A 15,968-nucleotide genomic window follows, 5' to 3' on the forward strand; every position below is an offset into this window, starting at 1 on the left:
AATTACATATGGTGTACTACAACTTGGAAAGTTATCTCCTTTTTCTTAACCTGTTCAAGTATCCTGATCTTTTGCAACTTTGGAGATGCCTGGTACTTTGAAGTAGCCTTTTTGTTTGGTTTATATTTTTGTTGAAGTAACAAAAAAGAACTTTACAATCTAATTAGGATTGAATTTGTATACATTTTTTATGTAAAAGTTTTTTATATTGTCAATCAATCATAACAATCAAATTATTGATTATTTTTTTTACTTTAACCATAGCTATTTCTAAAGCCAAACCACAATATAAAACTGTATGAAAATTAATCTCATCTCATTATACTTAGTTTAATGTCGCCTTATAGACCTTCTAATTTTACCCTGCGTCTATGTCGCACCAAGGGTTTTGCGCCAACCATTATCGAAATAAGGTGAAATTTCAGTGCATTTTTCTACTAAAAGTTAATTAGACTCTACTTCAAATACATTGTGCATGGTCTCAAAATCTATAATAAACGAAGCATTACAATAGTAGAATATGAAATGAAAGCACCCTTAAAAAATGAAAATGAAAAGAAAGCTGGTTATGAAACAAAGCCGGAGTTGTTTGATAAACACTTGCATCACAACTTGTCTTACAGTAGTAGCCACTAGCCAGTATCTTCAAAAGTGCCAAAATAAATTACCAAATAACAAGACTTCAAAAGTCTTCAACCTTCCAAACTCATTTCTAGGCTTCACTCTTGAAGCTTACATAAACACATCAATGTCTCACACTTAAGAAAGAATCAATGATAGAAAATGTATTGCTGGATGTGAAATGAAATACCCTGCAGGTGCAATACTCGTACCAACCAGTTACTGTGCTGGTCTATAATATCCATATACACTGTAGTAGGTTTGTGCAAAAGTAAGTAGCAACAAGACTACAGCAGCAACAAAAGAGATAATAGCCCAAGGGTTATTGAAGTAATTGTGTCTCAAGCTTGCACACCAAGTATTCCATCTATGATTGTAGTATCTATTTACAGACTCTGATAATGGAGAAAGGTAACTGTTATTGATGTCAAACACAACCTCTTGGCACAACCTGTTGAAAAGGTCTGCAACTTCAGTATCACTTCCAAGCCAGTGTTCGATTATCCCTCGGTAATGAAGGTACCCGACATCTTCTGGAGAGTTAATCAAATTATCCATGAAGATAACATAGGATGTGATGTCATTACTGCAATCAAGATGACACTGCTCAAATGCAATGAGGTTTAGAAACAGAGATTTTGTTCCATCATGGATCAAGAGCCTCGGAATCCGCAGGATTCCATCCTTAAATTTAATATCCCAGAAGCGATCGGTCTTCCTTTTCTTGAACTTGATTCCAGCCTCTTTTAGCTCAGTGACACAATGTATCAGTTGCTGGCGCCGTTTGTCTGCAACTCTATTAGCGTTCGACCTGCGTTTGATCCATATTCTAGGTGCCGGTTGAGGTCCTGAGCGCAATAAGCTTCGCCTGAATACATCGAGACAGTGAAGACCTCCTTGATCGGATAAAGGATCAAAGGTGGCATTGGTAGTGCTTTTTCTAAATGTTGATTCCAATTTATTTATATCACTTTTTGTTAATGGTTCATCTGTTGGCATTAAAGGATCAAAGAATCTGAGTGCTAGGTTTGCAACAAGTCCTTTCAAATCTGGTTTACCAAGCTGAATTCCCAGAAGCAAATCTAGTATGAAAAGAGGTAGCCGATTTTCTAGCATAATCATGTCTCTTTGAATCGAATGCATTGATCCACGCATCGCGAAAACCGGATCGTTCCTTGAATAACCAAGTTCCTTAAACCCTTCTGTTGCTCCTCTAAACAGCTCAATCACAAAACAACCATCAAGGACCAACATTTCCACAAACTCATTGCTGCTTAACCCGATCATTCCTTCATAACAAGATCTCGCTCTTTCCTCCATCTCTTTCATTGCATTGAGATAAAGCTTAATGTCATGTTTCGTCCTCTTAAGGACATGGTTAATGGAACGCCATTTATGACGTTCCATTTGTCGAAGGCGTTTTTTGCCATGATGGTATGGTCCTAAGGACACAATCTGTGGCGCAAAAGCTTTGTCGTCGCCGCTACTATCTCGAAGGTAATGAGGGATTTTGTAGATTGATAACTTGGTCCATGAACTCACTACATCGTCTTGATTCGCTTCCTCAAGTTTTTCCTTGATGGAAATCACCCATTCAGATGCTGGTGAGCTTGCTTCCTCTACCAAATTTTCACCATTTTGGTTGGTAAGAAGAACCTGCAATGATTCTGAAGGTTGTTGCTCAAGCTTTTGCTGCTGCTGCTGCTGAGGTAATTCGATCGATCGTGTACCTGAATTCGGAGACGATGATGGAATCCCTGATTCTAAGGTTTCTCTGAGTTTAAGGGTGATAAGGTACCAGCTCAAGAGCTCTTTGTTGAAAACAGCTACCATTTCTTTCTTTCTTTCTTTCAGGAAACTGATATTTTCTGTTTCTTGGTACTTAATGTTCTGAAAGGTGTTATGATCCAATCAGAAATAAATGAATTGAATAGTTGGTGAATTGAGTTAAAGTCCTTAAAGAACATTTTCTTGTTACTTCTGAAAGATGATAATCCAATCAGAAATAAATGAATTGATTAGTTGGTGAATTGAATTAAAGGCCTTAAAGGACATTGACTTGATGAGATTGTGCAGCTCATATGGGACCCCTTTGAGCTAAATAGTAGGAGTTTCATGGGAACTTCTCAATTTTTAAGCGTGCTATTGTATTCAAAAAAACTTTATTTCTATTATTATTTGAATAATATGTATGTAGCACGTCATTTATTTTGGAAAAGAAAGCTTAAATAATGCATAGTATCAGATGATGGATGAATGTGGCCTCAACATGTTCAGAAATGTCAAAACCTGTTTTATCCAATGAGGTGATATACCACCATTTGATAACCAATTTTTTTTTTTCTTTCCCTAATTGAACATGTAGATGATTAGACATTCTCATCTTCAACTTTACTTCTTTGTCACACAAGCAAAGCTTTAATTACTTTTTCTTGGTTAATCTATCTTGGACACCAAATCGTGGGTTAGAATTAGTCATTTATTCACTGATTATTATTATATAATTATTGTATTATATTATGTATGACAATTGTAGCTAACATCAAGGGATCTTGTAGACACAGTAAATCTCTCTTATTATTTTGATTCTGATTTATTTCTTTTCTTATATTAGGATTAGGATTTACTCTATTTAATCCAATGCACGGAGGATATCGAAGTAGTTCTAACAGAGCTTTCTGAATTGAATAGCGATCAACTAGCCACATGAGCAATAATAATTCTGCACAATGCACGTTTATAAGTTCCTCTAAAAAAAATGCACGTTTATAAATTATTGTGGCTACCTCCTCTTGGTCCCATTTGTAATAAAAAAATAAAAAAAATGAATAAACTAAGCTGCATGGAGGAAGTAAGGTGGAGCCAGGTAGGGACAAAAGTGTGGGAGAAACGTGAAAGAAATCAAAATTTCATCTATACTTTGTTAATATGACTTGGAGATGGAGCATGTCTTAATTATACATTTATACACTTGTACGGCTCTGTTTGGTAAGGCCACCAAAAGAGCTTATAGCTTATAGCTTATAGCTTATAAGCTCATTTGACAAAATAAGCTCTGTTTGGTAACTTTTTTTACAATGAGCTTATAGCTTATTTCACGAATTTCAACGAGCTTATAAGCTATTTTTCAGAAGCTATTCCAAGTAGCGTTTGAGCTTATAGCTTATAGCTTATCATATTTTCTTCCACTTTTACCCTTATTATTTTATTTGAATACCAGTTTTACCCTTATATTTAAATGACAATGTAATTATTATTATTTGGCAACGGCACATGACCTCATGGTTAATATTTTTGTTTGTACTGGGCATGGTTATTATTTTCTTACATACTTATTGTTTAATATTGTCAAAAAATTCGTGTCAGTCCCTTACACTTATTGTTTAATATTTTTGGAAGAAAATAATCACGTTTATGAAAGGTTTTGTTTAATTTTTTTTTATGAAGTATAAAAACTGAAATAAAATAAATTTTAATTAAAACAATAGAAAATTTATTAATTTAAAAATAATATATGAAAGAAATATTGAATTAATATATTAAATTATTAAATTTTAAATATTTTTAATATCAATTGATATAAATTTTATTTCCTTCAAAAAAAATTGATATAAATTTTATTATTAATTAAGAATACCCTTTTATGTAATTTTACATTTATCAGCTAGTTGAACCGCTATTTTTACCAAACACTTTAATTAGCTTATCAGCTATCAGTCATCAGCTATAAGCTATCAGCTAGCTTATCAGCTAAAAGCTATCAGCTAGCTTATCAGCTATCCGCTATTTTTACCAAACAGAGCCGTAAATTGTAATGGGACCGGTGCTGTGCTCACCAAGGTGCTAGAAAATCCACAAGCAATGGGGCGTGGTGGGGTCGTAGGAGCTCCACGTGGACCTTGGCGGCTGGGTGTAAATTATGTATTTTGTTCTTGTAAATTATAAATTATATAAAAAGAAAAAACTCAAAATCTCTATCATTCATGTTTCTATTATACCTTGGTGATTCGATCTTATCGTTTATCTTGAATGTGGCGAACGTTCTTCCCACTTCTCATCTAATTTCTTTTTGTATGTTTTCCTTTTATTCCTAGTTTGGTTAAATTTGTTGGGTTTTATTAGATTTTCTACCATTATCCTTCATTTTCTATCTCAATTAAAGAAATTTAAATTAAGGTCAAAGATCCTTGTATGGTGAATCTTTATTGGAATCACATCATTATTATTTTTTTGTTTACAATCAAGATTGTTATTTTTTTGGGGGTTGGGCAACTCAACTCGTTTGAGCAAATGGTTAAGGAGTTAGAGGAAGTTCAAAGTTTAAGTCATGACAAAGAGAAAAAAACTAAAATAAACAGTTAATATACTAACATTTGTCATTCGATTTTTTTTTTTTTTTTTGTATTTTTACGTTAATTATTTTTCTGAGAGAGCATTTTTCATTAACATTTAATTGAAATTCTTGAAAAAAAATAGGCAAATCCATTGTTGAGTCCACAGTTGATGGTCAAACCACTAATGTCATTAATCAAATCCAAATGAGTATGGGTCTGGATCAAAATTTGGTGGTTTTTCTCTATTTTGATCAATTTTAATTTGGTTTGTGTGTGATTAATTAAGGGAGGAATGAGAGTGTGGGCAAATGTGATGTCTTCATCTGGTTTGATAAATGGTCAGAAATTGATTACTTCAACCAAATCCAACTTAATCAAAGCTATGAACCCTGAGCTACAATCCACACTATACTTGGTTTTGTTTTTGAAAGAGGAAAGATAATTTCATTAGTACTATAGCACAAGATGCATGTGACGAACAGAACATGTACAATATACATCAGGAACACCGCATTTGTTCTATTTCACCCACATGTGCAGCAAAAACAATCTGCTCGAGCCACCCCACAATGCTGCTGCTTAAAGTACCAAAGTACATAATAGCCCACATTACTTCCTGATAATTTGGCTGAGATATCGACACTTTTTATAGCAGCCCCTCCCACATGTGAGGATGTTAAAAACGACTATATTTGAAAATTAATTCAAGACGACGTACAAAAATTGAGCTCAATTTTACTTTGAAAACAGAACCCTAATCGGAAAATCACTATTGATAAGAAAGCAGCTGAAATTGAGAGAAAAAGAAACAAGAGTGCCACTATGGAGTCTACAACCAAATACTAGTTCACAGATGTTCGTCTAAAACGGAATTAATGTGTGTCTTAATTATATATATTTTGATCACATTAGTGGATTGGCTCAACAGTAATAATTTTTCTACACTTTATGGAGGAAAGAAAATAATTTTTCCATAAATTTAATGAAGATTGCAGAGAAAGAACGTGGAACCTAAATCAAATTAGAAATTTTGAGTATGAAGATGGCCACGTCAATAATTTTTATACTCGTCACATGCGCCAGTTAATGAACACCTCAACACTCATTAACGAAAAAGAAGTGAATTTATATTACATTGTAAGAACAAACGGCTAAAATGAAACTTTTATAAGATAAATGATCAAAAATATTTTTTTAAGAAGTTAAATCTGTCCATCAATATTGGTATAGGGGAAGGGGAGAGTTGAAGTGAGGATCAAAAATAAATATTAACCTAATAATATTTTTTTTGGTGGTGGTCGATGTTTAAACCCGAACCTTGCATATACATTGTCCATGCCAACCGAGTTAAGCTCACGAAAACATTAACCTAATAATATAAATGCACATACATTGTTTCTTAACGTTTTCAATAAAAATAATATGTTATAAGATTTCATATGATTTCAAAAAAGTCAATACTTTTTTATAAATTAAATTGACATCAATGATTATTTTTCACTCGATCGATAAACTTTGTCTTTAAGGTTATAATGTAAAGTTCTTACTTAGTTGAGAGCTCGTCGACAAAATTTAATGATTTGATTTCGTAAAATAATGAAAAATTGAAAATAAAATAATAAAATAATTATAAAAAATATGAAAGGTAATTTTATTTTAAAAAATTAGCTAAATCAAAACTTATAATATTTTTTCATAGGTTTTAAATCTCTTTTATATATTTTCATATATTTATATGGTATAAATTATTATATATCTTATTTTAGATTAAATACATATTTTTTTGAATAAGTCAAAATAATATTAAACAACGACAAAACCAAGACCTCCTAGCACAAGATGTGACAGGAAGACTTAGCTAAAGTTAAACAATTACATCAACAAGGAAAAACTTCAAACTTGAGGAATGGAAAATTGGAATACGAACTATGTAACTGCTGATTAAATATATTTTTAGTTCCTATAAATTTTGGAATTTTATTTTAGTTTAAATAAAAAATTATTTGACTTTTAATCCACACAATATTTTTTATCAACCGTTTCAGTCTCTATTATTAAGTCAACTCATATGTATATTTTAAAATTTTTGAATGTTTTTTGGGTGAAAAGAAAAGAGGGAAAAGTCTAAAACACAAAAACAACTAACAAACTACATGAACATTTCCAATAAGCTTACAATTTCCTAAAACCATATTAATTATAAGCTTTTGAGTCACTTTCTAGTATGAGTCGAGTAAAACTTTGTCTTCTCACCACTAGTACTCTTGTATACAGTCTCCCCTTTTCAATATGAAGGGTGTCACAAGCATCATTGATTTCAGTATATTTTTTCAACCAACAACCACCTCGAGTCATGAAATAGGTCACCATAACCTGAAATATCCATTGATTCCTTGTAAGATTCATAGCAATTAAGGTAAATCCAACTCTCTTGACGAGGCTTTCAGCCGATCTCAATGGTCTCTTGTTGCTCATGTTATCCCGACAAAAGATTGTGACCACAACAATCCATGTCCTTAGCCATGTTGAAAATCACATGAATCGGATCGTTAGGGCGTTGAAATACCTTTTCAAATATATATTTGTTTTACCAAGACCAAAGATGCCAACACACTAACATGAAGATAGATTTCTATCTCATCTTGGGCTCACCCAGGGCCGGCCCATAGCCCGTCGAGGCTGGGCTATGACACCGGACCTCGATTTTTTTGGGGCCCAAAACATATTTTTTTTATATGTAAGCCACTTAATTAATATTTATATACAGTTAATGCGCAAATATTTCAAATAGCTCACAGTGCTTTAGTGGCGCGCCTGCCTTTGATTGAGTGTTTGGGAGTGGGTTCGACTCCCACTAGAGTACTTTTTATCAATAATTTTTGAGTACTTTTTATCAATAATATTTATTTTAGTGCCTTATTTAGTCTTTTGGGGCCCAAAATTTAATGTTTTTTTTCCATCCTTAAAAACTAAAACAGGGCCAACAAATTTTTCGACTCCCTTTATTTTAGTGCCTTATTTAGTCTTTTGGGGCCCAAAATTTAATGTTTTTTTTTTCCATCCTTAAAAACTAAAACAGGGCCAACAAATTTTTCGACTCCCACTAGAGTACTTTTTATCAATAATTTTTATTTTAGTGCCTTATTTAATGTTTTTTTCATCCTTAAAAACTAAAACAGGGCCAACAAATTTGTTAAGACGGCCCTGGGCTCACCTTACTCTTTCTAATTTGATTAGATTTAACTATCCAAAGAAAAATACGGATTACATGAACACGGTCCTTAAATGCATGAATGATACTTTCATCCCTATTTCCACAAATGGAGCAAATGGGTTAGACTCGTGCACCACATCCACTTCACCATACTTTTTGGTCAAAAGACTACCATCATTCATCATTCGTAAAACACTCTTCCACACCCCAAATATTCTTCTAGTCCTTGTGAGTTCTTAACATGTTATATGTTCCATTGATGCAAATCATAAACGCTTCAAACTATAAAGTGAAGAGCTTTGGTGCATTTTCAATCAATGATATCATGCTCATATGTAACCATAGGCTCCAGAATAACCATAACCACTACTTTTCCCAATGTATTGGAATTAAAACGAGTATCGAGTAAGTTAAAAAATATCATAAATGTGTATTTAAATATCAAATTTTTTATATAATTTTTTGAGGAGACTTCTATCATAATTCTAATAAAGTACTCCCTCCGTCCCATAATACTTGACACAGTTGACCTTATTACACATGCCAATGCATAACTTTGAGTTTAAATATCTTGAATAATATAGGGTATATAGGGTAAATACAGACTTTAGTCCCTTAACTTATTTTTGCGTTTCATTTTGGTCCCTTAACTTTAAACTGTCTCAATTTGGTCCCATAAGTAACTCTCCGTTTACCAAAATGGTCCCTTCCGTTAGTTTTTAAAAAAAAAACGTTAACTTTGGTCCCACTTGTATTTTCTATTATTGAAAAATAATTTTAAATTATTAAAAACATTGAAAAAAAAAGGTTCTTCTTCTTCTTCTACACTTTAACAAGAACAAGAAACCAGAAAAATCATCATCATCATCACTGTAATCATCATCATCATCAACACTGTAATCATCCTTTCTCTCTAGAAAAAATAGTTGCCCAGAACAACATCAACAACAACAAGGTATCATTTAAAAACAAATCTAATTCTCTATTTTCCTCTTTGCATCAACAGAACAAAATCAACGTCTATTTTCCTCTTTCCCTCTCCTCTCCTCTCTTCTCTTCTTTTCTCTTTCTCTTTCTCTTCTCATCCCATACCCATAAACACAGATCTGTGCAGAAGGAACTGGCAGCTGACAGTGATGGATCTGTCGTGGTTCAAGGTCGCCCGCGGTGGCAATATCCTTCTCTTTCCAAAAGTGAAGAAATCTCAAAAACCATGCCAGACCAAGTAAAAGATAAGCCAAAGACATAAAAGCATAAAGGGTGATCGAAGGTTGCATTTTTCCGGGAAGATAACCATTAGGGTTTCTCCAAACAGTTCTACCAGTAACAGTGGTACCTTGGAGATTAGGATCACAAAACATAAAATACAAATAATACATCCCAGTAGCATTAATTTGAACAGTTTGAGGATCCATATGAACAATTTGATTAGTACCTTGAAAAAAAGTTTTGAGCCTTTTGGGAAAGTTAGGATTTTGGGGGTTGTTATGAATGATAACTTCACCAAGATTACAATTTTGGGTTTTAGAGAGAAATGGGTCACAGCAAATTAAATCAGATTTGGGATTGAAATAGAAACCACCGATACGGTTACGGTCTTTGACTTCGAGGATGATGGATTCAATTAGACCGGTGTTCTGCTGCATTTGGCCGTGGATGATGGCGGAGTGTTTGAGGCGAGTGAAGGAGATGGATTCGAAACGGATGAAGGAAGAGGATAAGAGAGCTTCAGCACCGGCATGGAAGAAGAAAGCATTTGAGCGGTGAGTGAAGGGTTGTTTGGAGTAGTAATGGATTGAAGCGTTAACATTGTATGGTAGAAGAAGAAGAAGAACCTTTTTTTTTTTCCTTCATGTTTTTAATAATTTAAAATTATTTTTCAATAATAGAAAATACAAGTGGGACCAAAGTTAACGTTTTTATTTTAAAAACTAACGGAATTGACCATTTTGGTAAACGGAGAGTTACTTATGGGACCAAATTGAGACAGTTTAAAGTTAAGGGACCAAAATGAAACGCAAAAATAAGTTAAGGGACCAAAGTCTGTATTTACCCATACCCAATAATATATCATAAAAATTATGAAAATTTGATATTTTGAAAATACTCATCAAGACGAATCTAACGACATCTTATATGATATTATTTATCTTTGAGCAATGCTATTTATCAAGAAAGATTTTATCAAGAAATTGTCCCGAAATTAATGTTAGCCAATAAAATCTCAGCCTGGCCGGAAATCATGGGGTGGTGGGTGTTATGTATTTTTTTTTGAAACTTTAATAAACAAGATTAAAATCTAAGGGTAATTATTTTGCTATGTCATTCTTGAATTCATCAAGAAAATCCATTCTTGATATCTAGCATTTTCCTTTATCTTTATATATTAGTAGAAAAATACGGTCAAAGTAAGTTAGGTCAAAATTGAAAATTTTCGAATTGGTCATCTATTGCGGGACGGAGGGAGTATTAATTTATTTTAATTTAACAGAGATTGAAACTTTTGATAGACAATATTGTCGAGATCTCATACAAAATTTAAAACTTTATAGTACATACCAATTATTCAAAGGAATTTTTTTTTTTGGCAAAATAAAAGATATTCATTCATTCAAATTGAAAGAGCATATCGATATAATGCAAATTCGCTAAAAACAAAAAGGATGAATCTGTGAACAAGCTCACATCATCCATGTTAATAGCATAAAACGGCAAAGTACAAATGCCTACACATATGACTATATTTAAATCTCTGGAATAACCATGTTTCCGGATCTGCAACATGGATGACGCCAAAGTCATTGATTGGATCTGCACTGGATCGAAGCTGATCTGACAATCTGAAGCGATCAAATACCTGAGAGAAACAAGAAAAACAAACAACGTCGCACAAAGACTACGAAATCACAAAATAAAACGAAATAGATGTGAAAAACACTTATTTCAATAAAAGCGAAATAGAAAAACGAGTTAGAGAGGTGATTTTGGGTCAAATTTTATCTATCTCGAGACCAAACTTTAAGTTATTAAAATCCCCTTATATATGAAATTTGAAATTAGAGGGATTTAAAATATAAAAAAGCAATTATTTCAACAAGTAATTATAAAAGCCATATGGGTCAAAAATAAAAGCCAAAACATAAAAACTCACATAACTCAGTTTGAGTCGCACTGAACTCAGCTTCTCCGTAGAAAGAAAAAGCTAGCCGGAAATCGCAACCGGAGTTTCTCCTCGACCGCCGTAAACAGTGAGAAAGCCGTTACCTTTATCTTTGTAATTTTCCTTTTCGTCCACCCCGAATCGATGCGATTGATAACTTAGGGCAAAACCCAAACATATATTAAGATCTGTGTTTTAATTTTTTTAAATTTTTTTTAGGGTTTAGTATTAATTACTGTACCCAACATTTTTCATTAGATTTGGCTTTGGTAAAACTTACAATTGAGATTGCAGTGTGGTTTATTGGAAATTAGATTTGTGATAACTATCGCTTTAATTTGCTAGTTTTTCGTTTTTATCACCATGTTCTTTTCAGATTTTCCATTTTTTTTTTCACCTAGATTTGTGCAATTCATGTAATTTTCGATGTGTTTTTTTATTAAGAGAATTGAGAAGAACAGAACCCCTGTATTTGCAGCTTCTGAATACTGCAACTGTTTGTTTTATGTTATTGATTTGACGCCGGGCCTAATCGAATGTTATACGAACTTGTGAGACTGTTTGGTAGAACTTATGAAAACAGCTTATGTTATATTCATAAGTTGTTTTCAGCTTATTTTTATATGCTCTTCAGGGTAGCTTATGAAAGCAGCTTATAGCTTACATAAAACAATTTATCTTTATTTTATCTTTCATTATAGAAATAGTTTGTACATAAGCAGTTATCACGATAAATGCTTATTCTATAAATTGCAAATTAAGTTGTTTATCCAGAAAAGGCCATGTTTTCTATGAGGTGGATGACATAGCGAATTTGTTGTATTTTGGTAATGTATGTTTGTATGATTATAATGTTCCTTGTTACAATATAAATTCAAACTATAGTCTTGATGTTATTATTCCGTAAAATTCTATCTTTCTTGCAATATCCTACCTGGTTTTTGCAGCACTATATTTCTTTGACCATAGATCATGGCCCTATGAAGCACGGACACTCCTCGGATTAGGTGTGTTCTGGTGTCGTACACATGTTGTTATCCGACACGACACATGATTCCATTGGACACGTGATTCCATTGAATCACGTGATTTGCTCAAATTATTATTGGCTTCGGTGTGTCCGTGTCGTGTCCGATTTCCATGTTTGCATTTGTGCTTCATAGGCATAGACCTATCTCTTTTTCTTTCATAGTGGTGCTTTAATCTATAATTAGACAAAAAAACTACTATAAGGAGGGTTCACATGAATATATTAGTATCCAGGGTTGCTTCATTGAAGCTTCCAACTTTGTCCTATTACCCTCTGAAGCTTGTTATTTTGATTGAACTTGTAGCTATGTAGAGGTTGAAAAGTTTTATAAGATTCATGGAGAAATTCAAAGAAGTAACTATTGATATGTAAACAAAATTTCCATGAAGGAAGAGTAACCACTCAAAGTTGGCATTCAGTTTATTTATTTATCACATATAAAAGCTACCTGTGGTTATATTTTTTCCTACAAGAAATACTTTATTCATTTATCAAAGAAATACTTTATCCATTCTCCTTATTTTTGCCTTTGCCTCAGATCAAAATGTCTCGAAGATATGATAGCCGTACAACAATCTTCTCTCCTGAAGGACGTCTTTACCAAGTGGAGTATGCAATGGAGGCCATTGGAAATGCTGGTACTGCCATAGGAATCTTGTCGAAGGATGGGGTTGTTCTGGTTGGCGAAAAGAAGGTGACATCCAAGCTTCTGCAAACCTCAACATCAACTGAGAAAATGTACAAGATTGATGATCATGTTGCATGTGCTGTTGCTGGGATTATGTCCGATGCCAACATCCTAATCAACACTGCTAGGATCCAAGCACAACGTTACTCATTTGCTTACCAAGAGCCAATGCCTGTTGAACAGTTGGTTCAATCTCTTTGTGATACCAAGCAAGGTTACACACAATTTGGTGGTCTCCGTCCGTTTGGAGTCTCTTTCCTGTTTGCAGGATGGGACAAAAACTTCGGCTTTCAACTTTACATGAGCGATCCTAGTGGAAACTATGGCGGTTGGAAAGCCGGTGCTATTGGTGCCAACAACCAGGCAGCACAATCAATTCTAAAACAGGACTACAAGGATGATATCACAAGGGAAGAAGCAGTTAACCTTGCACTGAAAGTTCTGAGCAAAACTATGGACAGCACCAGTCTTACCTCGGATAAGCTTGAACTTGCAGAGGTGTTTCTTGCACCATCTGGAAAGGTCAAGTATCAAGTTTGCTCCCCAGAGAACTTGACTAAGCTGTTGGTGAAGTCTGGGGTGACCCAACCAGCAACAGAGACTGCTTAGCTTGCTGTTCCAACATGTCATACACATTTCAAAACTCAAAGGATGAAACTGTTCCAAATTTATTTCTATGTTAAAACTAGTAAACTTCTCTTATCTTGGTGATGTTAAACTGCTAATAACTTTTTATTTTATATATGCTTCTTGGATTTTAAGGACATAGATCTGTTTAATCTATTTTGGTTTCTACGGATTCTTCTTTTCTTGTTCCTGTTATTTGCATTGAACCTGGAAGGTTGTAGAATCAGCTAGCATGTCATTTTCAGGCAGTTTTCAATTTGAGTAAACAACTCAGGTCCTTGTTCTTTAAATTCCAACTTGCACTTTAACCTTTTAATTGATAAAATTGAAAAGTTTTATTGTTTTGTTTTGGATTTACCAAAGTGCTTTGGTAAAGTTAGTTTATTTTTCTAACTTAATATTTATTTTTTTAGCTTTCAAATTCTATAAAGAAAAACAGTGTAACATGTGTATTGCATGTCGATTTCTACCAAGTACAAGCCTGTTAAGTTGTGCATGTTACAGGATAATATTTTCCCCTTTGATGATAAAAGTTTCATTAGATCTTCCGAAGACCTGCTACATGGGATATCTTTGGTGATGTAGGTGTATACCTCTCCCACCTCCATCTTCACCTACTTCACCAGAATATGGCATCCTCTGCCACTCCTCCCCTCAACCTCCATCACTTGCCTCATATCTTCGTTTTCTTGCTTTGCAGCTCAACTATCCAATACTATGTTTTTAGTTCTGTATCTAATTTCTTGCGGTTCGAATTCGTACAAGATTTACGCATATTCTTGTTAATCACAGTTTTTAAGTTACAAAATCGGAGCATATTGCTCGTATTTTCTTTTTTTGTTGATGAAAAGTTTGGTAAGTGAGCTGAGTAACAAGGCTCACTATGGTCAGGGCCGGTTTCATATTGATCATATTTCTTGCTCTAGTATTTTCTTTTTCTCAAACCATGTTTTCTTAATACTCCGTATAGAAGGAATGTAATAATGTATAGATCTGATCAAAACAGATTGAGGGGATAGATGCATAATGATAGATCACTTTGAAGCAATGCATAGATTGCTTATTGTCAATTCCTAAATGAGAGTAGATGGATACAGATCTTAGATTGCCATCCCATATTGTTTTTTGATCTTCGAAATTAAAAAAAGTACAATTTTGACATTCGAATACCTTGTGCTTCAATTACTGCGTGCAAGGACCCCAAAGTAAAATACAAAAGAATCCATATACGCAAATTGCCACAAACTTGTGCACTTCTTTGATCCGGTCAAAGGGTCAAGTTCTTATATTTTAGCTCTAGAGTAATCGACTTAATGATGTGTTTGGAATTGCAGTGAACAACCACCAAATGTACGTTTCAGCTGAAGCCAGAATTTCCAGCTTCCTAAAAGTCACGTTGAAGTGGCATTGGGACGCGAGAGTTGTGTTGCAAACGCCAAACCAAACGGTATTGTGTTGCAAACGCCAAACCAAATGGTTACTTAAAGCATCTACAATGCTACACCAAAATTTTGGTTTTTAGTTGTCATTTAATGGGTCTAAGTATGCCATATAGGATTTAATAACCCCAATATTTTTTTTCTCCAATGCCGGAACTCGATACATTTCTTATTTTACTTTATGCAGGGCACCATAATTCAACCCTCATATTTTCGCTCATCTTTTCTCTCTCTCTCTCTCCTTGTTTTACTTTATCTGACACAGTTGAAGCTACAACATGTTCTACTATGGTAACAGTTCTCCAACGTGACATCCATGTCATTCCACTCCACTTGGTTAGAACAAAGAAACACGTTTTTCTGGCTTTGAGGACAGTGTAAGGAACAACATTGATGATGGCTTAAAGGGTTAGAAAATCTATTCATGTCAAACGTTGACACGCAATTCTTTTAATTCCTTGAGTAGGAATCAACTCGGTATCTCGAGATTCATAATACTCGAACACATTGCGCATCAACCACTTATGCTAGATTCCGGTGGTTGCAATGCTGCTAAATAGCATCTTAATTCATTTATTTTATGAGAAATGCATAAAATTAAATAAAAAAACCATCCTGATCTTCATCAATGGACTCGTATATTGCCAACTATATCGCGCGACAATTAAATATCCCACTTCCCTTTAATAGCAAAGATACTGAGTTCATTTGCAGTGCTCATTAGGGTCATCACTATGCAGAGTAGGGTTAATCCCATTTTGGCATTTTCTTTCAATCACTAGGCAGTGTAATTTCTCTGGGACATTTTTGGCATACCAACTCTTCTTCAATTCAGGTGTACAGATTCCTTCTTTG

General features: G+C 33.8%; 3 protein-coding genes across 4 annotated transcripts; 1 reads left to right on the plus strand and 2 right to left on the minus strand.

Annotated features, from left to right (window-relative positions):
* Positions 1-465: 465 nt before the first annotated feature.
* Positions 466-2,631, minus strand: LOC146919723 (transmembrane protein, putative (DUF247)). The gene has a single exon (XM_085713132.1). It carries the CDS (start codon positions 2,452-2,454, stop codon positions 841-843), a length of 1,614 nt encoding a protein of 537 aa, XP_085569258.1. The 5' UTR covers positions 2,455-2,631; the 3' UTR covers positions 466-840.
* Positions 2,632-9,051: 6,420 nt separating this feature from the next.
* On the minus strand, positions 9,052-10,117 carry LOC146919724 (uncharacterized). Its single transcript, XM_085711060.1, has 2 exons — positions 10,106-10,117; positions 9,052-10,004 (listed from the first exon to the last, which is right to left on the minus strand). The coding sequence occupies exons 1-2, from the start codon at positions 10,115-10,117 to the stop codon at positions 9,183-9,185; spliced, it is 834 nt and encodes a 277-aa protein (XP_085567186.1). The 3' UTR covers positions 9,052-9,182.
* Positions 10,118-11,303: 1,186 nt separating this feature from the next.
* Positions 11,304-13,846, plus strand: LOC146919725 (proteasome subunit alpha type-4). Of its 2 annotated transcripts, none has more exons than XM_085713155.1 (2): positions 11,304-11,443; positions 12,898-13,846. In XM_085713155.1, the coding sequence occupies exon 2, from the start codon at positions 12,904-12,906 to the stop codon at positions 13,654-13,656; it is 753 nt and encodes a 250-aa protein (XP_085569281.1). In that variant the 5' UTR covers positions 11,304-11,443; positions 12,898-12,903; the 3' UTR covers positions 13,657-13,846. The 2 variants fall into 2 exon arrangements, with proteins under 2 accessions (XP_085569281.1, XP_085569280.1); XM_085713154.1 differs by having other exon boundaries at positions 11,304-11,417.
* The last annotated feature ends 2,122 nt before the right edge of the window (positions 13,847-15,968 follow it).

The sequence above is a fragment of the Medicago sativa genome, chromosome 5 (assembly GCF_051527215.1).
Source record: "Medicago sativa cultivar Bolivia chromosome 5, Bolivia_mono, whole genome shotgun sequence".
NCBI lineage: Eukaryota > Viridiplantae > Streptophyta > Magnoliopsida > Fabales > Fabaceae > Medicago > Medicago sativa.

Excerpts from the sequence above, each read along its gene's own strand:
- LOC146919723 (XM_085713132.1), bottom strand. The coding sequence starts at position 2,454 with ATGGTAGCTGTTTTCAACAAAGAGCTCTTGAGCTGGTACCTTATCACC.
- LOC146919725 (XM_085713155.1), top strand. The coding sequence starts at position 12,904 with ATGTCTCGAAGATATGATAGCCGTACAACAATCTTCTCTCCTGAAGGA.